This window comes from Athene cunicularia, assembly GCF_003259725.1.
Source record: "Athene cunicularia isolate RWA chromosome 14 unlocalized genomic scaffold, athCun1 chr14_part1, whole genome shotgun sequence".
NCBI lineage: Eukaryota > Metazoa > Chordata > Aves > Strigiformes > Strigidae > Athene > Athene cunicularia.
Window position 1 is genome coordinate 9,185,316 of NW_020799118.1, and position 26,468 is coordinate 9,211,783.

General features: G+C 39.7%; 1 protein-coding gene across 1 annotated transcript in view; it reads right to left on the bottom strand.

The window, feature by feature from the left end:
- PRKAR1B (protein kinase cAMP-dependent type I regulatory subunit beta) overlaps positions 1–25,869 on the bottom strand; it is a 98,414-nt gene extending 72,545 nt beyond the window's left edge. Inside the window, exons 1-3 of the mRNA XM_026858900.1 lie at positions 25,666–25,869; positions 12,857–13,027; positions 9,610–9,701 (exon numbers count right to left, since the gene is read on the bottom strand). Coding sequence (XP_026714701.1) covers positions 9,610–9,701; positions 12,857–13,027; positions 25,666–25,842 — 440 coding nt within the window. The 5' untranslated portion in view covers positions 25,843–25,869. The remainder of the gene's footprint in view (positions 1–9,609; positions 9,702–12,856; positions 13,028–25,665) is intronic.
- Between the last annotated feature and the right edge of the window lie 599 nt (positions 25,870–26,468).

The following is a 26,468-nucleotide window of genomic DNA, read 5'->3' on the forward strand; positions in this document are numbered from 1 at the left end:
AATGTCTTGGATAAATGAGATGGATGTACTGGAAAATAAAGTCAGTGTTAAATTCATAGCTAATCCTTGAATGGAGAATTGGATCATTTATTTTCCAAATGGCTGGGAAATTCTACCTGGTTTCATTTCCATTTCTGCTGCCAGATGACTGTTGTCTCCAAAATCAGTAACTTTTTCTAGTTTAAGTAGTATTCCTCATTGGCAAGTTCCAATTCAGCAGGACTGAATGTGCTTCCATTTAAACACATCAATAGTTCCTTTGACATCCATAGCAAGTCAATGGAACAACTCACAGTTAAACATGCACTTTTAAATACCATGCTGAATCAAGGCCATGAACAAGGGATAAAAGGCACAAAGAAAAGGTAGATTGCCAGGCAGTTTACCTGGAAAATACCTTGGTGTTATCCAGAGGGAAAGCTTTGTTTAGCATGCCTTGGTTGATTTGAGAGATGAGTTTCCTCCTCTGGGTTGCTTACAAGTAGAATTCAAAGCACAGACTAATCATCTAATATGACTGATGATCAGAAAAAAATCACCCACACAGAGAAGTTCTGCACCAATCTCTTCGATACCAAATCTGTTAAATATATACACAATTTGTATATACACATTTCTGCCCCAAGTTACCACGGTCTGCTGACCATCTCCTGGTGTTCCAGCACAGGTGGGACCTTCATGCCTCTACAACCCTTCACGGGATGCAGCCCACACGCTGTGCAACCCTGCACCAAGTGCATTGGGATGGTGCTGTCATCTTCCTTTCTCTATTGCTACTCACAAAAAGGAGAGGCAAGAAACCCATCCAACTCTTTGGTCACAAAATATCCTGATGTAACACAAGGAAGCCATGTTACATACTCAACAAAGCCCTCTGCCCCCAACTCTGCCATGTCTCACTGTACAACTTCTCTTTCACCTCTTATTCTTTCTTTTTATCTCTCACCTTCTGAGTGATTTGAGGATTCTTGGCAGGGAACAATAGCTCATTATAGAGGTATTCATGCCATCTATTTCCATCCTCTGACTTTGTCCAATGGCTAGTAAGAGAAATTAAGGTGCAGTTTTGCCATCACTTAATTTGATTTCAGCCCCTGCTGCTCCCCAGAAGGGGAGCTCCTGCCCTGTCCTCTCCTCCCTTCAGCTAGGCAAGGTACTTCTGCAGACAGGTAGAGGGCGGAAGGACCTGATCTGACTGAAAAGTAACCCTCTGGGGGAGGATCACTTTTCAGAGAGCTGATCTGGCTAACCATGGCCAGGAGAGCAATAGGAACATGCAGCCAAGGTTTGGCACTTGCTGCATTACTCCTTTGGTACCAGCTCAGGATTTGGCTTAAATCAATGGTGAAACAATACTCCAAGGCTCCAAACTGAGGTATTCTGAGCACCAGCAAACTTAAAACACCTACAGGAAGCAGAGAAAATATTCCCCCTTAACATCCATGTAGTTTTAGCAGAACATGGACTCCTGGAGATACAGAAATATGAATGCAGTACCATGGTAAGGGAATTTTTCTAGCAGTGTTCTGCACACTGTAGGCATATACAAACCACAGGCAGAAGCGAGATCTGTGTTTGTTTTTTAACAAAAGAGTTAAGTTACAAATGCAAGGAAAATACAGGATGTATAATGAATATGTCATAGCTGTGGCATCCTGTTTCTAAAATATCTTGCTCCTGAATGGTGCCGTCTTAGGTTTCTTCCACATATATGAGGCTTTCCAGCTGGACTGCAGCCAGTGCTTTAATAAAACGTTATTATGCAGAAGTGAATAAAGCTTATAGCAATAATAATGCCCTTGAAATTCACCAATCAACAGAAGATTCAAGAATATTTTAATATGACATCAACAGGACAACAACTAAAATTCATCTGTTTCAACTTCTATTTGTTCAACTTCATCTGTTTCAACATTCCACTTCTCTCATGTTAGATCATGCCTATACTGAAAAAAGTACCCAAGTCGTTACTGACCTGGTTGAAGAGTGTGTTTTCTGAATTTGATGACAATACCTAGCATAAAGGAACTTCAAGCACTTCAAAAAACAACACTAGGATGTGAAATGATTACAAATTGAAGAAACGGTCTGAGATAATATATGTACTTTCAATAAAGACACAACAGCTAAGTCTATTTGGGTAGGAATAGCCAGTGGCATAAATATATGAAGATTCACTGCCAAGGTAGCCTTTCTCCAGGAAAGGATCCAATGATTTCTGTGATCACATGCTAAGCAGTCAACAGTTGTTGCAGTGAAAAAATATAAACAAACAAGAAAGAGGTGGACCAACCGAAGAAAGTTGAAGAAAACAACAAAAATGGTCAGTGGTCTGAGGAACCTGGTCTGCAAAGGAAGATGGGAAAATTAGATTAATCTAGCTGAGAAAACAGAAGATGTGCAAAATAACAGTAATCCTTCAAATACATTAAAAAAGAGAAAATTTTTTTTTAAAATGTACAGAGAAAGAATACACTAGTTCCCCACTACCGAGGATCCAAGAATTATAAAAGTAAGGTAGAGGGTAGGAGGAAAGACCTGATCTGACTGAAAACTAACCCTCTGGGGGAGGATCACTTTTCAGAGAGCTGATCTGGCTAACCATGGCCAGGAGAGCAATAGGAACATGCAGCCAAGGTTTGGCACTTGCTGCATTACTCCTTTGGTACCAGCTCAGGATTTGGCTAAGAGACTTCTCCCACCTCTGTCTTCCACCCAGAGGACAACCTAAATTATGTTCAAAGATATTTGTCTAACCTGTTCTTAACAACTATAGATTCTACAATCTGTTTAAGTATCCTAGAAATTATTACCATGTGTCTAGTTTACATCCATCTTGTACAATTTAAGCCCAGTTCTGATGTTTTGTCTTCAGGGGACACAGATACATTTTAACTCATTTCCCCTCTCTGGAAGCCCTTAACACATTTTAAGAAATTTACTGTGTCTTGATACCGAGGAACTCTTAATTTGGACACTAAAGTCTTTCCAATAGCGTGTGTTTATGCCCAGTAAATTCCTATGGGACCCCACTTTGCCATCCATCATGGCATACAAATCTGACTGAACTGCAGAACACAGGTTACTTACAATACACCTTTAAGAAGGTAGTAGAACATTCTTCTGAAATGCTAACAGCAAGATGATGCTATCTACAACACTGTGCCTCCAATTTTATCTACAATATCACAGCAGTATGTGCCCTCCACAAAGTCTGGGTAAGAATTTTTGCTTGAAGAAAACTCTTGGTTGGCTTCCATGCCCAGTACAAGTGCCAATTTTCATCTTTACATCTTGGCCCCAACTAGCATAGAAAATAATAAACGCCTTTTTATCTCATACCTTTGCAATGTAGGCAACACACAAGGGTAAACGCAACACTGTGTTGCTGTAGTAAATACAGCAGTTTTGTCTACTGTTTAGTTCATTTGTTGTTGCTTTTCTGCACCTTCGATACAGCTCAATATTTTAGTAAAAACATTAAATACAATTTCCTGACTCTTTGTTTCCAAAGCAGTTTCACACCAGCATACTGTTCACACAAACCAGTTTATTATTAATCCAAGTAATAAAATACACAAAAGCATTCCAAAAGCTGTTGCAGGCATTACAGCTGCCTGTACATTAATAATAAAGAAATCAATACTTGTAAAAATTATGATATTAGCTAAAATGCCAAAAGTGGAGTCTGGAATTGCATGTTAAATATTTATCTACTCTCTTTATTCCTTTACAAACAAGTTTTTCACAGCTTTTACATACAGATTTTACATTTACACACAGATACGATGAATGTTTAACCATTCCACTTTTTCATGTGGTCAGGAGGCCACGGAGCTTCTGAATAGGGACTGGCAGACGTGGCTCATGGCTCATGACTCACAGCAGAGCAGACAGGCATTGGTGACATCCTGGAACCAGGACTGACACTCCTGCTGCTCTCAGTCCTGCTCTCTCATGCACTGGTTATGCTTCAGATATATTTCCTTCTCCTCCTCAACAATCATCAGTTTTGGGTACAACTTCCCATTCCCACAGCAGGTCACTTCTGAATCTTTTCACTGTCCCCCTTTCATTGGCTGCCCCATCCAGTAGAGTCAGAACATCCTGTCAACGAAGTGATGAAAAGTATCTTTTATTTTTATCCACAGAAGGAAACTGAACAATTTCTTCCTTTTTTTTACCCTTCACTGTTCAACATCATGGCAAAGCCAAGTGGGTGTACTTGTATTCCAGCATTACATGCTGAACTAATAAAAATTCTCACTAGCTACACTGCCAGGTTATAAGAGATTAGGACAATCAGACTAGCCCCTTGTCACCAATTTTGACTTTATACACCATTTCACAACTAGGAAGGCTTAGAGGATGTTAATCTGCTGAATATCCAAGAGTGGGAGAGGAAATAAAATGCTGCCAAGTTATGGGTGTAATTCTATCTTTGCATAGATAGAAATCATTCACTGCCTGCTGACTGAACGAATCCAAAGCAGCAGAGAGGGCATCAGTACAGCGCACCCTGCCGTGCTGATTTCTCCCATATGCAAAATTCTCAAGTGTCACAGACCAAAATATAGGGGAAAGTTTATGCAAACTCTTAACAGCCTTCAGAATGGACCTGAACCATGAGATCATGTTGGAACCAGGAGGAATGAGATCAGCAAGGAACTCCTTCCCCCTATTCAGCCACTAGAACCTATAGCACAGGCCACCTAAGACAATGCTTAGATGTTATTAAGTGTAACTTCCCACCAGCACTCTGGAGGGACACTACAAAGATAGATCTACTTTCTGAAATATGCACTTCTGCAAAATTTGTAATTTTATCTTTGCATTTTTTTATTAAGTACAAATGCCATAATCAAGGATTGTATTTAATTTTATTCTTTTCTGCTGGGACTTCCTCTTGGATCACAGGTGTAATGAAGAGCAAAGAAACAAGATGGCTTCTGCCCTCAACTGATGTTAAAGACAAACTGTTGCAAAGAACATAATCTATACAAAATATATTTATGTTTATAATGCAAAAATCCCTCACAGTTAATGCTGCCATTTCACTTTTCCCCAGTATAATGAAAGAGAGGGTGAATGTCTCTTACCTGGCTGAAGGTCCAGCTCCACCAGTGTTTTCTCTCAAGGCTGTTCATCCTTGAACAGATTGCAGAGCAATTCCTAGTTCTTCTGGGTGCACAGCCTGTGCAGTGCTGTCTTCTGTGTCAGAAGTTGTTCTGTGCTTCAGTGAGCTCCTTCAGCTGTCACACGAAAAGCTGTTTTGCAGGACTGTGTACATATATGTAAGGCTTTGGTGAGCACCAAGCCAGGACCAGAGTTGCTGATCCTGCAGTGATCATAACTATCTCTGCCTGGGAAAGTTGTCCTCTTGGTGGTCACCTCCAGAGCTTCTGATGTCTGCACACCAGTATGAACCATGCTTTTCAAGAAAATCTTGCTGCGGTCACATCTGAGCTTAACTAACGTGCTCCACTGCCCACCTAATAAAACCCTTTGAGCAGTCTTTTCCAAGAGTTTCTGAGTGGAGCCATGAAGGAAGTGGAGTAAGGAAAAAACACAAAATGAAGGGCAAAACCCCCATGTGAACATAAGCCAACCAATATGTCATCACATGAGGTGGAAGAAAGGAGAGAAGTTAGAGCACACGTGCCTATGGACCTGAAACGACGACATAACAGCACAATCAAAATCCAAACTCAACTACCTCGGCATTAAATACATCCTAACTGCAGAGGAAATACATCAAAGCCTGAAACAAAGTGAAAGGGCTTTGCCACACATCCCAGCCAGGGAAGCAAAACCCATCAAAGCACATACAACATAAGTCTACTCTGAGAAGACTGCAACTGAGTTTGGGCTGATAAGACAAGAAACAACAATGAGCTCAAAGGCAAGTGCACTGATACACATCCATGTACTCTCTGCAACTATCTGAGCTTTTTAGTTCATAATTAAGCCCATCACCACCTTAATATCCCTCTTTTCCCCACAGCTCACAAATATTCACCCTGCCTGTATTTCACTGAAATTTTTAATATAGTCCAGTATTTTTGTTAGATGTGCAATATTTTAATAAACAATCAAAATCAAAATATATCTATTAAAACACAGTAAGAAATTAATTTTATGAAGCCCTGATGCTGCTTTAATGTTTAACAGCTAGCTTCTCATCAATTAAAAAAAAATCTGGATGAGTATATGATACATCCATGTAAATCTGAGGTTTTGTGTCAGTGAGAATGTAACAGACCAGCTCTGGGCAAAGATATACATCAAATATACATCAGGTGGACATGTGCAGAAACACAATTAAAATTCCACGCATTCCTGGTTTTGCAAATGAGAACAACAGCTCCCTTACAGTTAAAAGCACATTTCCACTTCAGATAATGGGCATTTTGCCACTGGCTTTGAGACAACCAGAACCCTACTCCAGAGTTTAATCAAGATCTTACTGAAGTCAGTGGAAAAGTCTCACGAGAAAACAGCGGACTGCTACATCGCTTTGCAGAGCTGCACTGTTCTTTATAATGTTAGCAACTCCTGAAATGAGCATTTTGGCAAAAGTTGCTGATAACTAGCTCTGCTACCTTCAGTACTGATGCAGTTGCAGTTTCCCTTTTATTGCACTTTTCAGTGTAATTTTACACCAGACTCTCTGTGTGTGTGTGTGTGTGTGTCTGTGTGTGCGCAAGCGCGCGCATGAGAGAGAGCAACTCTTTTTTAAGCATGGCACATGGAAAGACACTATCCAAAAGACTTGAACAGAACTATTTCAGACACCAGTGCAAAAAGCTACTTGTTTACCTTAACTTCAGCATGACTTCTCATGCAATTAATCATTGATATGGAATATCTGACACAGAGATAATATGCTACATGCTGCCTTTATAAATAAGGGTTTATGTCAGTCATAAGGACCCTTTACAGCTGCCAAGCAGCAAGTACAACACAAGTCACCTCTCCTAGCTTTTCACCATTCCAAGAGGACAGAACCCAAATGAAGTCATATACCACTTACTTCACTGAACTACGTATCTCCAGCAACAATATCCGAACTGTAAGTGATGGCAATGGTGTGCTCCACCTTGCTGACTTCTCCACACTTGACAAACGAAACCAGACAAGGGCAATAGCATGATGTTGAGAGTGAGCTCAGTAAAATGCAAAGAGAGGACAACTAATTCGTTCATTGCAATCATTTCTGCAAAAGCAGAATGCATGTGTCCTTCTGTGAGTTACTTTTTTTTTTTTTTTTCCACAGTGCCAGCAATAGCTTGCTGTGCCTGTCATGAGGCTTGAACAAGGCACCAAGACACATCCCTTGAGCATGGGAGACAGTATAAAGCTGAATATGCTACAGTGCACAACCCGGAAACCAAGAAGCTTCTAAATCTTTTGACAGCAGAGGCAGTAGACACCTGGTCAAGCCATAGTTTGAGGACTGCAAAAGCTGACAGTCTAGAACCCATCTGCAGCACACACATGTGAATCTCCACATATCTCAGGACAGTCTGTCTGACAGAGGTAAATGGGTCATAAGGAATGTATCTGAGAGACTATGACCATGATGTACAATCAGCACAGCGCAAGGAAAGGCACTTCTACTTCAGTTTTTCTTTCAACCTACTGTGATAACATATTACCAAAACGTTCCTTTTCCAGCCCCAAAACCTATCCTTTCAGGGTCTGTCACATTAGCATGCCAAAGGTATAATTAGGATTTATAGCAGTTCTATACAAGAATTCTCTGCTGTGGGTGAAAAAGCAAGAAGAAATGTGCAAAGTTAATCCTCTTCTAATCACTCCAAAAAGATGCATGTGAATGTGATAACATAATAATTAGGATTGCAAAGTAATTAATCTGTGCAAACGTCTGCAAGAGGGAGCAAAATTTGCACACTTGGAGCATGCTTTGACTGAAAGTCTTCAAGTAGCCCCATGAAAGGACTGTACCGCTGGTGTTCTGCCAGTACTAAAAACGTCAGAGTAGACAAAGTCTTTGTCCTTTCTAACCACAGAAGCACAGAAAAGCAGGGTTGGCAAGGACCTCATGACATCACATGGCCTATCCGCTGCAAGGCAGGACTGACAATACTTATGTCATTCCTGGCAGACCATAGTCTAATCTGTTCTTAATGTCCTCAAGTGGTGGAGACTCCACAACCTACCCAAGCAGAGACCTCTTCCTATCTGACTTGACTCTTTCCTACTGCACTTTAAATCTGTTATTCTTTACCCTTTGGCACACACAGTTTATTCCTCATATACCATTATTCATACACAACTATAAGCTATTATCACATCCTTCTACCCCTGACTTGTCTTCTGCTGGCCAACCAATCCCATTCTTTCTTCAGAAGAGATGTTATCTAGATCTGTGATAGTTCCTACTGCTCTTCCCTGAACTTCCTCCAATTGTTTATCCTTGAAGTGCAGTGCACAAACTGGACACTGTGTTCCAGCTGAAATCTTTCCAACATGAGGATGTCTTGCATGTTCTCCTGTTTAGTTACCCCAGTAAAACATTAGTATTTTCAAAACAGCTTGACATTAGTTACTAATGTTCAGACCATGATTCACAATAAGCTCCATATAGTTTTTCAAGGAACTACCAAAACTGCAAAATCATCTTATAGTTATAAAGGTGTTCTTCCTGCCTAAGTATACATCTCTGCACTCGTCTCAGTGACAATCCATCCTGCTTTTACTACAACATTTCATCAACTTGTCAGCCTAATTCTGAATTCTAGCCCTGTCTCCCAATGTTTTAGCAGCCCTTCCCATCTTCATGTCATCTAAAAACTCAAGACTCAGACTCTATTCCACCACCGAGGTCATTAATGACAACAACAATGAAAACCAGAACCCTTACCACACTTCAATGTATCTTTCCGTTAGAATGTTAGACCATTAATAACTACTATTTGGCATGGCAACCCAATCAGTTTTGCATAGACTCCACAGTGGTTTCACTGAAGACATTTCCCTTGATTGTTTATGGAACTGTCATATATATTAATGTCAAAATGTTACTAGATGTCAAGCTTCTTTGGCCTCTGATGTGCCTTCCCTAGCTACAACACTTTCTACTCAGTTGTAGGAAGACTTTTTCAAGTTTTTAAAAGTCACATTGGCTGTTACTGAACTTCTTGGTCTCCTTCAGGTGCTTAAACATAATTTGTTTGTTCCAGCTTTTCAAAGAACAAAATAATTTACCTGCAATTCTCTTTTACCTCTTTATAGACATTATGCTTTTTCTTCCCAACTCTTCTAGCACTTGCCCTGTCTTCCCTGAGTTCTCAGAAGTAACTACAAATGCTTCTGAGATTGCTTTAGCCAATTCCTTAAGTAACCTAAAGTTCATCAGGCATAGCTGATTTGAAAATATTAAATATGTCTGAATACACTCTTAACCTGTTCTTACCCTCTTTTAGCTTGTGATTTTACCCTCTGTCATAATACCATAAGTGTGTGTGAGGGTGCATCTAGTATGACGCGAACGCATCAGTGAGAGTAGTTCTGATCCCCGAGTCAAAATTTAATATAATTTTTTGTCCTCAGGTCAAGCTATTTAAATCATAAAGCACCTCATACCTTCGTTCATTGTCATCAAGATGAGCAAAGAGCACGTTCTTGGAGATGGCCTTTGCCAGAGCAGTCATAGTTTTATAGTCCTTCGGAATAACCTGTAGAGAAAAGAACAAATGGTAATTGCCTGGTTGTACTTCTTCATAGATCTTGTAATCTATAGAAAATTCTACTACTCAAGATAATGGATGCAATTTGATTTCAAACACTGAGACAGGTTTAGACTACAATATAAAGCCACTAAGAAACTAATAAATTACAGTTTTGATAATGTGAGGATAAGAATTTATGTTCTCAGTATGACAACCAGAAAAGAAATAAAAGATCCAGGATGAGTGGGGAGAGGGATATCCATAAAATACTATAATTAGCAGGTACTGGCAGCTGTGAAGTCTCCTTTCAAATCTCTTGAACCGAGGAAAACATATTTCATATTCTTCTTCCCCCACAAACAATATTAGAAGCAACCTATTTTTGAAACAACATTGCTTTAGGTAAAAGGTAAAAATGTGATGATTACACCATACTTTTCAGTACTCATTGTGGTATAAGAAACTAAGCTTCTGAGAGGCCCACCTTCCTCACAAAGAACTGATCTAGATATATTTCAAGGGAAAATACTACAGTGTGAAGAACTGAAGTTAAACTCTGGCTTCAGACATCACACATTGACTGCTGTGGTCATTAGGCTACTCAAATTAAGTCTAGAGAAGCATGTATGTATAAACAGCATATTTGCACCAGAGTGAAACATAATCTAATTTATCTAAAAGTTTAAATTCCTCAATGTTAAATAGAACGGGTATTTTATTCTTGGTTCTTACCCTAGCAAACAAACCTTGGACTGAATTGCAGTCCTGAACCCTTGCTCTATTAAGAATACCCTAGCTGTTCAGCTTCCTGCTGATGAGCCAAAAGGGTAGATAATCAAATCACTAAGACATTCAACTCCAACCTTTCTGGCTGACTATGCAATAGCATTGACAAGCCTTACTCAGTGAGAATCTGCAGCAGTGAAAGCCACAAGGCCAAGACCAAAGTGGGTCTGTTGGAGGAAGAACACAGAAAACACAAGAGATTCTCTAGATGTCACAGTAACCGTACATCTGACCAAAATCAAATGGCAGGAAGAATCATTTGACCATTTCTTACATCACTGTTCCAAGTAATCATTGAATGTTCTCTTCAAACCAATAACCCTCTTTACAGCACGATTCTTATTCTGTTAGTTATTAACTATACATTCTGTCAGATGTGGTGACAAATATTGCTTTCTCTAGTTTCAGGAATGAAGCAATAAAATAACCCTCCGCAGTGATCTTCCTTTGTGCTCCCCAGAATGGAGCCATGCCATGTGCTTGCTCAAATCACAAAGCTAAATCTCCTTTGATTTCCTCTCCAGTGACATAACTCATTGCACTGCCTTTTGCAGTACTCACCCTATAGCTCACCCCTTCAAGGGATTCTTTACATTGGCTTATGACCCATATGTGTTTCTATCCAACACCTGATTTCAAGCCAGTGGTTCTTCCTGGCTACTATCTAAAATTCCATCTGCTTGCAATAGTCTAACACAACCCCTGCCTTGCTTTTTACACTTTTAAATTAGTTTCATAATTTGTCCTTTCAGTGTTTCTGTTTATTTCTGTATTCTAGAATTTTCTGTCACAAACACACATCCATGGGAATCACCATGGGATTCATCTGCTGATGGCAGAAGACAAAGCACTGACACAAACCCTCCCAGTGCTAGTTCTCTATTCCTTGCAGCATCTGTAGCCTAACAAGAAACCATGCCCTAAATTATTATTATTTAAGTTCAGCCAGTTCCTAGGAAATTAAAATCATTAACAGCTCTAGTCACAGAACACAAAGAATATGATCTGTATTGCTTCTTCTCATTCTTGCCTACCCACTGTCAGGGCTTATTGGCATCACTGTAGAAAAACAAAGAAAATAAAGTTAACTTCAGGTTCCATTATAAACATAAAAGAATTACTCAGGGATGTGGGAAGGAATATTTCCTTTGATTTTCAGAAAAGTCAGATGGAGCCCATATTAAGCAGAGACAAATGATCTCTTCATGGAAGTTTTTAAGGGGGATATTGCAAACTGCACAGAAAGAAAAGTGTTTGAAAGTGGCTTTTAAAATAACACACAAGTTTTTTAACAGTGCAGTGCATTAATAGCTTGACCACACTGTTGTTAAAATTTACTGTATACTTGCAAGCATTATTTAACTGCCATGAGAATACTCCTCCATATTGTTTTTAGGAAAAAAGGTTCTCCTAATTCTTTGTTTCTTGGGTCAGAAATCCCCAGAGCAGCCAGTGTACTTGTATTGTAAGTGGATGACAAAAGCACATCTGACTGCAAAGGCAAAAAATATTCTGCCAAAAAACAGTGACTGAAAAAATGTATTCCCATACAGAAAAAGCTCTTTGGGTTAAAGCTACTCCAGGCATGTACAAAAGCACATTAGTAGCATCTGTCAACCTTACGAAATGCATTTTTAGCCTAGCTCCCTAAACAAGTATGACATATGCTATTGTAATGTCTGTCTTCTAATAACATTTGAAAGCTCTGGCCAGTTTCAAAAAAAAAATACAGTTATTAAGAGATATCAAGGACATAGCATATCTAGATATTTTTGTGAAAAAAAAACAGATAAAACAAGATAAGCCCAAATTAGTGCTCCTACCGAAGAAATCACCTAATTTTGGATTGGCACTTCAAAGACTACAGTCACATAAAATCACCCAAGTATGGTCAACAGACTCTGAAAAACCCATGGGTTAGGTGATACTAAATCAACATTGAAACCATGTGCCGGAATGGTCTAGGGAACCTAAATAATCTAGGTTAGAAGAAAACTTGAGCTAGAAGTGACTCTGGAAAAAAAAAAGCAGGAAATGCAGCAATAGAAAAGGCTGCTTTCCAAAACTGTGAGGTTCTGACAAAACTCAAAAGCTGCTGAAGTCTGTGAATATCAAGAAAATGGCTGAGAATTACTGACCCTGCTAGAAAGAGAAACAGATTAGCAGCACATCTCAAAAAGGAAAGAATACAGAATGCTGAAGCTATATCTATAGGGAAAGCAGCAAAAGAACTTTGAGTGTGAAGAAGATGGTCAAGCCATGCACATGATGACATGAGGACACCATCCTACAGGCTGACACGAGTCCAAATTATGAGCAAAATGTGAGTCCCTCAATTGCCCTGTACATCTCAGAATCAGACAATAACACATTACCTTTCTGACGTAAGAAACAGCATCTTCCTCGGTGTACACTTCTGCACTGACACCCCCTCTCCTGCGCCGGGCTTTTACCACTGGGTTGGGAGGAGGAGGGGAAATCTCATCGTCATGAGAATCAGACTGGGAACTGGATTTCTGCCGAGCCAGTATTTGTTTGCATTCTTCCTGCAAGGCAAAAAGAGACAATGAAGCATCTTACCCATGTAGCTAACTTGCTGGATATGCTCAATTCACTCTTTTACAATTATCAGCAACCCTTTCACTTCTACATTTGGATGACTGTCAATTTACACATGTGTATTGCTGAAATAAAATTAAAAATTTAATGCGAGCAGCATGAAGGACTGACACTAACTACAATGTGTGTACTGGTACCATCACTCCACTATTTGACTTGTTCAACTCTTCCTCATGTAATGGAAACCTATGTATTATAAACTGTGGACGTATCTTTGCAGCTACTGAGAAAGCAAAAGAACAAGCCTCTTTTGCTTACTCTCCAGCATCACAGCTGTTATTTTCTCAGTTGGCTTGCACATATCTTTGTCTCTTGTACAGAGAACATATCAGAAGTCACACATCAATATATCAGATAGGTTTTTTTCATCTTACTCTGCTTTACAGGCTCACTATCACCAGAAAGAACAAAGACACTCTCTACTCCAGAATTTCTGCCATATAACAGATTTACGATCAATGGGACTACCTCCAAGCCAGTAAGATCCAAGGTAGGCTCCAGAGGACTGTGAAAAATGATGGCTGGCCTATCACCAGCTGGCCAATAGGGAGGTTATTCTCCAAATTTCATGCTCATGGAATAGAGAGTAAAACACAAAGGGGAATCCCTGCAGAGACAGTAACCACAGCAAGGAACAGTATAGAAAACCTTCAAGAAATTATGTTAGAATTTTAAGACTTTGTCAATTCATACACTGAATTATCTGACTTCTAAAAAATTGAGACTAACAAGATTAGCCCATAATTATAATATTTTCCCAGAGCCCCATCTCCTATTCTTCAGCTTCCTGGGATTTAAGGAAAAGCACAAAGGAATAAAATTCCCTTTGCATTATCCCCGTCTATCAGCCAAAGGAATGGGGGCCTGTCTGCTCATTCCCAGCCCACCTCCTTGCCCATGGCACCACCTCAGCCTGGCACCCTGCTGACAACACACCACACTGCCTTTGCTACTTCTTCAGTGCCTTCTTAGCTGGCTCCTTCTGGTCTTCGCTGACCCTGCCTCAGGCAGGGGAGAACTGGAGGTGGGATGGACCACATGTCCTGTCCTCAGCTTGTCTGATACAGGAAACCAAAGGGCATGTGCAGGAGGGACACGAGCTTTGTAAGGCGGCAAGCAGTCTTGTGTGGCAGTAGACCAGTAATTTTACTTGCTGTCATCTAGTAAATTGCTGTAGGCATAATCCACTCCCTGACAGTCTCAGGGTTATGTTGATCAACGTACATGTAGCCAGCTATCATCCCACGACTCCCTGAACAACTCCAGTATTTTTGAGACAATTCAGATTAGCAACATTGCAGGATACCCAAAAGCAAACGTAGAAATGCTGAGGTCCCTGTGTGCCCCATAAAACCAACATTCCTTTGACAGGGATGCCAGAACCTGGCCTCTGTCTTACACAGCTTATTTCCAGTGAGACTTTGCAATCAGAGCTAATACATGGAGTCGGTGGAGGAGGGAGGATCTGGGAGCACCAGTGTAGACATGTGGCAGACTACCAACATAGCCAGTTGGTCTCATTGACAGAGGAAATGAGTTATAGTTAACTCATCAGGTATGACACCAGAAAAGAGCGGTACAGAAAACTGGCACAAGTTCACAATTTTGAAGCTTGCAAGAAAAACAGATGATTAATATATGTTTTGCCATTGATGTTTACAAATGTCTGACAAATCCAGTCATGCCACTTGTCTTTTCTGGTCTTATTCCAGTTTCTTTCCTCACCATCACTGACACTGCCCCTCTCATTAAGCTAAGAAGCCTTTGACACCCATCTTTGATGTATTATTGCTACTTGAAATTAATAACTAAATAGTATTTCCCGTGCTGCACTATTCAAAGTAACAAGTTACAAGTTCTTATTTTGATTAAGAGACTACTGAACTATTTAAGAGATAAGCACAGAGGTAAAATGTAGAGGGCTGGCTAAAGAAAGATCTGACTTTTCAAGGTCCTGAGCTATCTCAGAAAGTGCCAATTTCTTCCTGAGATGTGTATTTTTTTTTAAATTGGGATTACAAAACTGCAGCTCCTGGGCCATAACACAGTTGATCTAAGTGCTGTAACCAAAGAGCAGAAAAAAACCCTGATTTCAGATATATTAAATCCTTACTGAAACTATTTCATTTCCAATTCAAATTTCAAATAGCAGCACTGGATATGTAAAAAAAATGACTCAGCTAGATTTTCCTATCATGTAACAACTCCAAGTCTTATTTAAGCATTCTCATCAACTTCTTCCCTACTCCTCTCTGACTGTCTCTAGCTTAACTACAATTGGGCTCTTGTAGAAACACGAGTATTTGAAATACAAATATGTGCTACATATTATCATTATATTTAATATCTAATCATCAAAATGAATCCTATGACTGAAGAATTTCAAATAATATTACTGGCTATTGTAGCTTATGTATCTTTGATAATGTTAACATTCTCTGTTTATATTAAATGAACACAACCAAATGCACCTTCTTCATAAGCTTAACCAAAAGGTAATGAAGACCTTTCTGGACAGTAAGCAGCTGAAAGTATACTAAAAGGTAACTACAACAAGAAGACAGTCAGGCAACTATTTAATGCTACGCAGCACTTACACAGTTCTTTTTATACATAGCATATTTACTCATAGAGAAGAGTAGTAGTTTGCCCCATTTGAATATCAAATATACACTTCTTTTCCAGTACACATTGTATAAAAGGCACTTCCAAGGAATTAATAAATATTATCTCCTTTGCCCCAGCACAGATTTATACACGAAAGAAAGCTCAGTGAGATAAAATTAATATCACAAAGCATGCTCTTAAACCCAAATACCTTTTAAAGCCAAAAAGATATTAAAGGATTATAAAAGTGAGTTACCATATGATTCATTTTAAAAGGAAGTCTCTTCACTACAAACTCCTTTTATATAAACAGCAGATAGTTGACTGGCTGGCTTTTCCATATGTCGCTATTTGTAGTCTAGGTAGGATTTCCATTACTGAACTAAAGAGTGCCTTTTGAAAATAAAAGCCTATGCTCTGTCCTGGGTTAAGCTTTCAAAAAGCCATCTTCCATATATCCTGGGGTAAAACTGCACAAATACAGCAAATATTTTAAAGGAGGAATAGACTCTCTGAAGAATAGTTCTTCAAACACTGATCTTCAGACACAGCTTGATGTGAACGCTTGTGCAGAACTCACTTTCAAGTAAACACCTCACCATCTTTTGTTGTCATGACAACAAGCAATCTCACTCTCTATTTGGATGGCACAGATAATTCACAATCATATTACCCAATTATGTCCACCTTAAAATGAGAAAACACGGGGAAGACACAACTGCAAAGCAGTGTAATTGCCTTTGAGCAAGCCCCAGTATCTTGTTCTTCCCTTCACACCAGTATCTGCACTGGCTTCAGCAGAGAGGCTCCGGACTTGTAGGACATGTAGGGTCTGATCCAGTTATCCACAGTCCAGTGTCATTTTGGGTGACCTTGCTCAGCTTTCAGCTGCCAGCTGAGATGGACACGAGTCTCAGGCTGTTCTGTGTCACATCTACCAGCCCCAGTGGACATCACACATAATTCAGGGAGCCTGACATGGCAGTAGGGCACCACGCGTGCACCGCCGACTGAAGCCTCCGGTGTCACTGCCACAGTCCAATACAATGATACACACACCCCAAATCTACAAAACAACATTGCTGTGTGACAATAACACCCTATTTCATATGTACATAATCTAATACTACTTCTATTCAAACCATGTTGCAAGTGACCAAAAACCTAGCTAGAGCTGTGAACAAAAGTCCTTCCTGGGACTTCTGGGGGAGTTGGATGGTGAAACCAGAATAATATCATCACTGACTTCAATGATAATAACTGAAAAGGAAAGAAAATATACCACCGTTGCCTCAAATTAAAAGAAAGAAGAGCCAATAAATGAAATAAAGAAAAAGCCAACTGCAGTGACCCATTTATCTTTTGAATGTTCACCTTAGATGAAGACATTCGTGCTACAAGAGGCTGAGGTGTAAAACACAGGAATTTAGCACGCTGTCCTCAGCGAATGGGGTCACCGCCTTTCCTGACTAATGTTTCCACAAGTTTGTAATGAGTTTAAACACTGCAAGTGAAGTGGCCACAATGCAGAGACAGTTTTTAGGTTTATCCTTCCTTTCAGACTGCTGCTGAAGAGCACACACGCTTCCTGACCCAGAAGCTTTTTTCTCTGTCAGCCAGAGCATTTCCAAACAGAAATTCTCTTCCAGTAGTTCCTCTCCTGGTCTCTCCTTTCAGGCTTTGTCACCACCCGGAAATTCAGATGTTCCAGTTGAAGGAAGGACAGCACCTGAGGAGGCTCCAAATCATTGCGCAGCTTTATAACAACATCCCAAGGAGACTTTTAAAAGCAAGTCAGCCATTCAGTATCACTGCTCACTATCTCTGCTCTGCCTCCTACAATTTATTCACTGCATTCAAAAGCAACAACACAAAGTACACTCTAAATGAAATGTTTTCTCTTTTTATTTTTTCCTCAAGTGCACTCATAGAGTTTTGTGACTGACAGACCTGGAATTCGCTTTGTATTTATCCACAGAAAATGTGCAGGATACTTCATGCACATGTAACTAATCTCTCTTTGCACTGGAATTGACCCAGAGGAGATGTTCTCAATACAGGAAGGCTTCTAACACCGCCCCATCACTCCTGGAGATTGACAATGATTTATAGCAACTAATAAAGGCCAAAGGCAAAGCAGTCTGCTTTGTTGAAAGCAGAGGACAGACTGATGCCATCACTGAAAGCTGGAGAAATTTGGGAGGTCTTAATGTCCTTTCCAGCCTTGCCTTTGTCACACTGCACAACTCTTATCTTTATGATCATTCAGCCTTGTAATAGGAGACTTTTCACATAATCCCAACTATTGTTCCACTGTCTTCCCAATGTGAAATGCCACCTTTTCTTTTACAGCATCACTAAGAAATATCTTTAACGTCCACCCCTAACCCACCTACCAACATGTTTATCCACTCCGTAGTTATCCACTGCTTCAATTACTACTACTGCGTCCTCGGTGGCCTCTCTGCATCTCAGTTCATTCCCAATTTACATCTAGGCAAAATTCTCCTGCCAAAAATCCACCTACTCCTCTGCTGCTCTGACTGCACTGCTTGCCTTCTTGAGTCCCTTTACTGGCATCCTTTTACCTCCTGCAACATGTTAACACTTCTTGTCTTCCCCTCCAGTGTCTTGCAGTATCTCAACCCATCACCACCTCTTCTGTACTTTCTTACATACACCTCACAGTAAAGTAAGAGAGGTTATGTTACAAAACACAGACGATATTTTTGATACTTAAAATCTTATATAATCAAAGAGAACCATAGCCAACAATTCTGATTTTTAAAATGCAGCCAAATAACAATGTATGCACATATACCTTGTATAAGAAGAAACATGCCCCCAGAAAAGCTCTATTTCTACTACATAAATATAATTTAAACTAAAATGCTGAATACTATGCCATATTTTTCAGCAACAACCAGAACACCTAAGTCACTCTGGTTTTTAATCACTGGATATTTAATGACAAAGCTGGTTATTTATTTTTTATTCCAGCCTTCTAAAACCGCAGACCCTTAATCCAAGAGAAACAACACCAATCTCAGTGAGGCTTATGTACCTGTAAAAGGCAGAAATGAACCATTAGAACATAGGAAGAGATAGCTGATAATTGAGGGTATCAATGAGGAGGGAATCATAAATGCTAGCATGCCATTTTGCTCCTTAAAATACTTCTGATGTGTAGGCCCACTTAACATTTAGAAGCATACTGATGCCCTTAGATCAAATGTGCTGTTGACAGCAAGGATGGTTATTCAAAATCTTCTGTTCCCTCAGTCATTTCAAAGGGGCAATTTCTACATTTTCTACTCTTCAGTAAAATTCTACTCAATTTATTCTCTCTTCTAAGAAATCATCTGATGTTAATACAAATATGAAAATATATGTGCTGGGCTGCCCACCTTAAATATACACTCAGCTTTATTTTCTTTCTTTCATCCTCCTCCCTTCCACATGCATTTCATTTTTGAAAGCCAAAACAACTTCCGTGTGCTATCAGTGCCTTCACTGGTACAGCGGTATTAAGGCTAGATAGCAACTTGAATTGCATGCTCGGGCAGGAATTCATGTGACCCCCTTAACCCTCCAGTGGGATGTTCACAACTCATTAAGTATTTTTTTTCTTCACAATTTGCCAGTAAATCCAAACTAAAATAATTATGGACATGTTTTTATTTTGAGTTTCCCATAGCTCACTTTCTCAGTTCCCTAGCGTCTTGCCCAGGGGTGATGGAGCTGGCAGGCTGAGCTCCCAGGAGTTGCAGAACCTCAACAGCTTGAGCTTACAAAACTGTCAGGGTACAGCTCCAACACTGGCTGCCAAGCAGGCAACCACAGAGGCGCAGACCTCAGCAAAGCACACTAGAAAGCAATTAATTCCCCTGCCTAGAGCATTTCAAAATCTAAGGTCCTTTTCTTCATTGAAACAAAGTCAAATCTCAAATAATCTTAAATCTGCTATTTATCAAAAGTAAGAAGTCATCTTTTTCTGCATTTAGGAGAATATTAATGAGGAACTACTGGAAAACTAACTTAAAAACAAGAGAAAAATCAAAATTCATCTTCATATTGGAAATCTGGTTTAATTTGTAACATTTTTTTACATAGCCTTTCTCCTTGCTATCATTCCTATTCGTTATGCCCCTCACTTTAAAATAATTACTGTGGGAAGACAGACAAGACTTAACTACCTCTGTGCCTCAAGTCACCTCCTGCAACTGAAAGGGAATAAAAGGAAATTATTTTGAAGATAATTTAGTGCCTTCAAGAAAAGCTATTGCCTCGCCTTGGCTAAGCACTCAGCTGTAATGGAAAGGGTCAGTAGCTGTCAGACCACCTTGCCCGATGCTCTGATGACTAAAACACAGAGAACAGGGAGGAATTGCAGAAGCACAGCTCAGAAACCTCCCATCCCTGAAAATTGAGTTCTACCTCATCTGAGGCGAGTTGCTATGCAGTCCGACCGGCCTCTCAAAAGATTAGTGAGGGATTTGCTGAGCTGCAGACAAGCAGGAGGGTAGATACTCAGCGAGTTCTGCAGCCACAGACTCCAACACAAGCAGGAGTTAAGCCCCGGCAAACTCTTTTCAAAAATCGATTGGTAAAATAAGGCTTAAGGGCTCATACATCTGTTTGGGAGACTATAAAAGGCTGCAGTCACTGGGGGAAAATACATGTATGTACCCGTTCCTAGCTGGAAAGGCCCATTAGTATCGAGAGCTTTCCCAAAGTCCATTGTGATCTAGTGAAATCTGCCATCACATGGTGCCTGACCCAGCACCATTGTTAACCTTACACAAATTTGACAAGGTATTTCATTCATGCGTTTAAAAGCTAAGTATGAATTTGTTTCTTTAAAGCCACTTAGATGCTTAAAGACTGACATGGATTAAGTATCCTGATGAATATAAAACATGACAGCTTGAGATGTGAAACAGAGATGACATCCAGACAGACTTCCCTCCTCGTTCCATCACTGTGCTCCATTTTTGTTAGTTTTTGACTTTGAGACCGGGAAAGCTACTCACACTGTAGACACACAAAGTCAACAGGGAGCTCAGTGACACTCTAACGTGTTCTGCACAAGCTCATAAAAGCACAGCTTCACTCAGCCAATTTTATTTCTTAGGAAAAAACTTTTTTTCTCCTTCCACTCTTATCCCCTTCCACCCTTCCCTAAACCTCCTGCATTTAGGAAAGTTTGACTGAGGGATCTTAAAAATTCACCTAGTTTTTCCTTCCCCTGTTCCAAAAAAACTGACGTCTCGCAACACTGCTTGTGGCTGACTACGGCAATCACTGAGGTCTGACCTGAGCTGATTTTCCTCCAGCTCTCTCGGGTGCTGGTATGAGAGGAGTGGCAGGAGCAGAGGCTGCCCAAGCCTACTCAGAACTGCAGTCGCAGAGCAAGGGCACCCGGTGCTCCCACCATTGTGCTGCTATCAGCATCTCGGGTAGCACAGGTATGTTCCCACATACTTTAGCAACATTTCTGACCATTGAGCAGATACCGCCCAACTGCTTTGCAAGCTTTGAAAGATACGAAAATATTTGTCTTATTAATCTTTATCAAACTGTTTGGTTAATGCATTTTTTTGGTACTTTTTCCTCCATAGGATTTTCCTTCCAATAAACCTCTCCCCAGCTTATCTTAAAGGAATGAGTTATACTTAGCATAATTACCTGTACTTAGAAGAATGAATTTCATTGTTTTGGACAGGATCTGGTGGAAATCACTGATTGAAAAATTCCTTGTTGGGACAAAATGTAAATACTGGGAGAGAATATTGCTGCAGAAGAAAACCTTTATGCTCAAATTTTGATGCTCAAATACCTTTTGTTCTGAAACTCTTATGATAAATACATAAACTGTATTTTACTAACAGCGAATGAACTTGTAGCTTAGTACACACTTTCTTTTCAGTGCTAGTTTACAGCAAACCTGTCATACAAATGCCTTTATTTTTCTGACCAGGTCTGTGTGCAATACTGTCTAATATCACCAGGTGGAGCTACGCAGGAAATCTCATTTTGGTTTATTTAATTAGACAGTAGAGTCTAGGTTTTTCTAAAACTCTCTTTTTGGATGGTACCTGAAGACATGCAGCATCAGCTTGGGTCCATAAAACCACTGCCAATCCACAGCTATCCAAGACAGTAAATTCAGTGTGTGCAGACAGTATTTCTTCCATGTGCACAGGGCAATAGTAGGTACTAGGAGAGAGCTCAGGTCCAGAAGGTATCAGCAAAGACCAGCTGGCTTAGCTAGCAAAGCCACTGCTCTGAAATGGCTTCAGCAAAGTGCTTGGTAATGCCTAAATATATCCTGCAGTTTCCTGCTTCTTCCCCTCCTTTTGTGCCATTTTCTTCATTAAGTCTACTGAACAACAGTCTAGCTTAGCCTGGCAAGACAACTCCACCTTTGATCATATAATCACTGCACTAAACAGCCTGACACTAACGAAAGTTTTGCAGTCTCAGTATAGCTGAAAACACAAGGCTTTGCCTGTAATGTCTTAATTAACTTTTTTACATAAGGTAAGGACCAGAGATAAAAGATGTGTTCCCTGTTTTTTCTGCTATGTCTTCTTTAGTCCTCAAGTAAACAGGGCCTAATTACAGCTGTTAAAATAATGCCATAGTTTCTTAGCTAAGATCCATTTCCCCACTCTAAAAAAGCCAACTGATACCCCTAAGGGAAAGGGTTCCCTCACCCCATCCAACAAGAAGTTCTATACAGTCACAGGGAAATGTAAAAAAAATTATTCAAAAGAAAAAAATACATAATTTAAGAAGTTTCAGGTATCTAAACTGTTTTCAACTCTTCTCTGTGCTCAATGGAATGTTAGAGATTTTTACAAAGTGACTGTTAACTTGATCAGAGTAGATGTCATCTTGAAGTCTGTAGGTCACAGTATGTGAAAACTGACTTGCAAACTTCAGAATATAGAAACTTAACACTGATTCCCAGAAACTACTGGCATCTTAAGACAAGCAGGTCCTGCCAGTATTATGTGAATCAAAAAAAATCTATTAAAGTTCTCCTACAATTATTTTCAGATTTATGGTTTTTAATATTGTACTAGATACAAATGAGCTGAAAAATTAAAATGGCATCAAGCACTTACTTCTTTTTAACCTTGGCACTTCTCCAGCTGAAAACAATGACTGCAGAATCAAACACCAAACCTCAATCTCTAGCACTTTATTTGTAAGTATTTATTCATGTTCTCACTTTACAGCCCTCTCAGGCCGTGTCTATACTGTGAAATAAAAAATGGCCCAGCCATGGACCCAAATACTAGCCCAAGACAGTCCACATCCTTCAACTATTACCTCATTCCCTGGCTCTGTTCTGAGCTGCTCGTACTGATTCCTGCCAAAACAAACCTGCTCCTAGACGTGTTAGACCTAAGAATTATATTTGAGGGCAGTTAGTGTTGTGGGGTCAGGGGTTAGTCCCTGGCCCTTTTTCATTTAGCAGCACAGATGTAGGCTGGAGGCAATGGACCTAACTCTGGTATCATCAGAAGTAAGGTGAAAAGCATTTATGATCTGGTCTAATCTTGTGTAAGATAATAAATCTTGCTTTTCTGAGTTGATTTCATGAGATGTAGTTAAGAATTAGCAAAATGAAATAAATTTTTTTTGTATTCACTCTGAGGTAGCTCCAGTACATTGATGTGGATTGAGCTCTACATGTTTTCCATAAGCTTTTTTTTAACCACTTGAAAAATATCCCACACTCCATCTCTAAACTGCCTACATGATTTTTTTGACAGATAAACTGTTATTCTACTGCTCTCTTCAGTGGAACATGTTGTCTATTTTAATGAGTTTGGAAAATAATCCCAAAATACCACACTTCAGTGGAAAAATGCATGACTTTGTTTAGAAAATCGTGCTTAAACCCGAAGATTTTCACTCCTCTCCCTGCACAGGACCAAAATTAAAGAAGCTAATAGCAAATGTGCTGTATCAGTGTATTGCTCATTGACATACAAAAATCTAACAGGCAATTGCTAAATTCACAATTACATTAAGATTCTTCAAAGTACCTATGTATGACAAGTGCCTTCTAAAAACAGGATAAAACATAGAAGTCATTTCTCTATCTTTACAAGTCTCCCTTCAACTGTTACTATGCAACTGACCAAGCCAAAATACTATCCTATAGCAGAAAATCCACCACAGTGCAATCCATCTCAAGAAAGCCCTCAGAGATGGTTGGGCAAGGAAGTCAAACTGCTGTGGTAACAAGAATTACAGTGCTGGAAACCCCCAGAAGCATCCTAAAGCCTTTAGACTCAGCAGGCTTAGCTCCTAGCCTGCTCTAGAGTCAGTGGCAAGATTGTTTCCTTCCCTACAAAGCATGATATTCACTGAATTTCATGCCTTGAGACTAGTTTTTCCTAAAACATCTCGTTTCGTTTTGAGACAAGTGACATCCATCAACTTCTGTGTTTGCATTCTGATCGATATCCTGCTACTGAATTCTGGTATCTGCTGTTCTATGGGAAATAATAGGAGTTTACATGAAAGAATGTATCATCTCTCAAGGGTGGGAACTGCCTTCCTGTCTCAATTCTGTGTACTGTGTTTAGATCAATGAAGCCAAACTGCCCCAGTACAACAACTCAAGTAATCCCACTTATCCCAATATGAAGAATATTCTAAAATACTACAGCATGTTTTAATTTTTGTTTTCAAAAATTATGTTTATCCTCTTGCCAGGAAGTTGAGAATTGCACACATAACAAATTCATAACACAATAAAGGAAATTCAACAGATCTGACTCTCTTGAAATGGATCTTGGTTCTCGGAAGTTTAGAATATGCAGAACTAAGAAATAACTTTTTTTACTAATAAGCATTACAACTTTGTACTTCCTACCTCTCCCTGATGTTCCAGTCATTCTTACTGGGCTTCCACCAAAATGCAATCTTTGCATTTTTTTAAAGCTACACAAATTTGGCATATAGTCACCTATATAAAAATTTATTTGAAAAGCAGACAATGTTTTATGTATAAGCATAAACTGCTTATATCACCTATATCAGCTCTACGTATTATTCACTAGTTATTATTGTTCTTGCTTCATCCTTACAAAATTCTGCCTCTAGAAGGAAAAAAAACACATAAAACTCTTCTCTTAAGCCTACAAACTTTAGACATTTCCTTCAAAAAAAAGCAAATAATAAAGTATATGAAAATACATGAAAGTATATGAAATAGTGAAGTATATGAATAAAGTTTCTGGCAGACTGAGGACCAACAACTTACAGCCCTGTGCTCCCATTTATTTCTGGAGGAATCCTATCCCCAGAGATGCAAAAGACACCCATAAGCTTTAGCAAGAATTTGTCTGGGAATGTTTTAGAATGTTTCCCCCTCTATGCTTCTTTTGAAGACAGTCATGGTATATGAAGTCTCTCTGAATGCATCTCTTGTTGGAGGATCCTGGGATAAGCAATGTAGATGGGTGAGAGACATAAAATTAAATGGCAAACTGTTCAATGATTTTCAGAACTTCCTGGTTCCCTGATTTTGTTCAGTTTTAGGGGAAGGGAAAACCACATCACCTGACACTGGAATAAACAGGGAACAGCATCTTTTCCTCTCACAGGCAGGTTCTTCCCATAGGTGAAAGCTCAGGACACCATGTATCATAACACAAAGTATGGTCATAACTCAGGGCCATTTTTAACAAGTGCAGTTTGATGAGAAATTATCATTTTGATGCTATGCACAAAAAATCCTATACAATAGCCAGTAATATAGTAGACATCAGCAAATAAAGGGTTGAGGTTTTTCTTCTAACAGCCTATATTTTAACAAGTAGCCTGATAATTTAAAATTTAAAAGGAAAAATGTACAAAAATATTTGAAAGCCTTTAAACAACCTTTTCAGTTTAAAAACGGAAAATTCTAAGTCACCTGAAAATCACTGACCTTTTCTAATTTTTCAAAGTGTTCTCTGAGGAACTTCATGGGTCGGTCTGGCTTTGCTATGCAAAGGTTTACAATGCACTCTTTTAAAATCTGTTGGATGTTGTGCTTCTGAACATAGAGTTCACATCCCTTCAGGCTCTCATCTTCTTCCACACTGCAGGAAGAAGCAGCAGCCATCTTCAGGCTTGTAAACAGAAAACAGACCTAGGTAAGAAAATGGTGCAAGAAAGAGATAAGAGACAGTTCCCAAACACTTTGTCAAAGAGATCTAAAGGAGCAAAGACATTTTAACATTGCCTATTCAAGAGCTGTCGATTCCGAATGTTTTCACGTTCTGGGGTTGTATGTGGAAATGCTGAACTGTGACATCATACCATTACGTACAAAACGAGCATTTTAACTCCTAGACGGTTGTCTACCTTTGGAAATAACAGAGCAATGAATCATACAAGGCCATGAGTTTCAAAGACAGCTATTAAATGACGGCGTAAAGCCTTCCTTCTTTATTCCCTTGGGGACACCCTCCCCGTCACCAGAAACCCAGTTTTCTGCAACAGAAGGATTTCGGGTAAATTTTAACATCTTTCACAGCGAACGACTCTTCCCGGTCCCGGGGCATTGGGGAGGAGGGCACGGAGCCGCCCAAAGCGAAATTTGGAACGGGGTGGGGGGAAGGTTAACAACGCCAAACCCCTCTTCATTGCCCCCGGCGAGCGCATGACCGCTCCATTACAAACCCAAAACCCCAGGGCAGCTTTTACACCGGCCCCCAGCCGGCCCTGCCCGGGCGCCGGAGCCCCGGG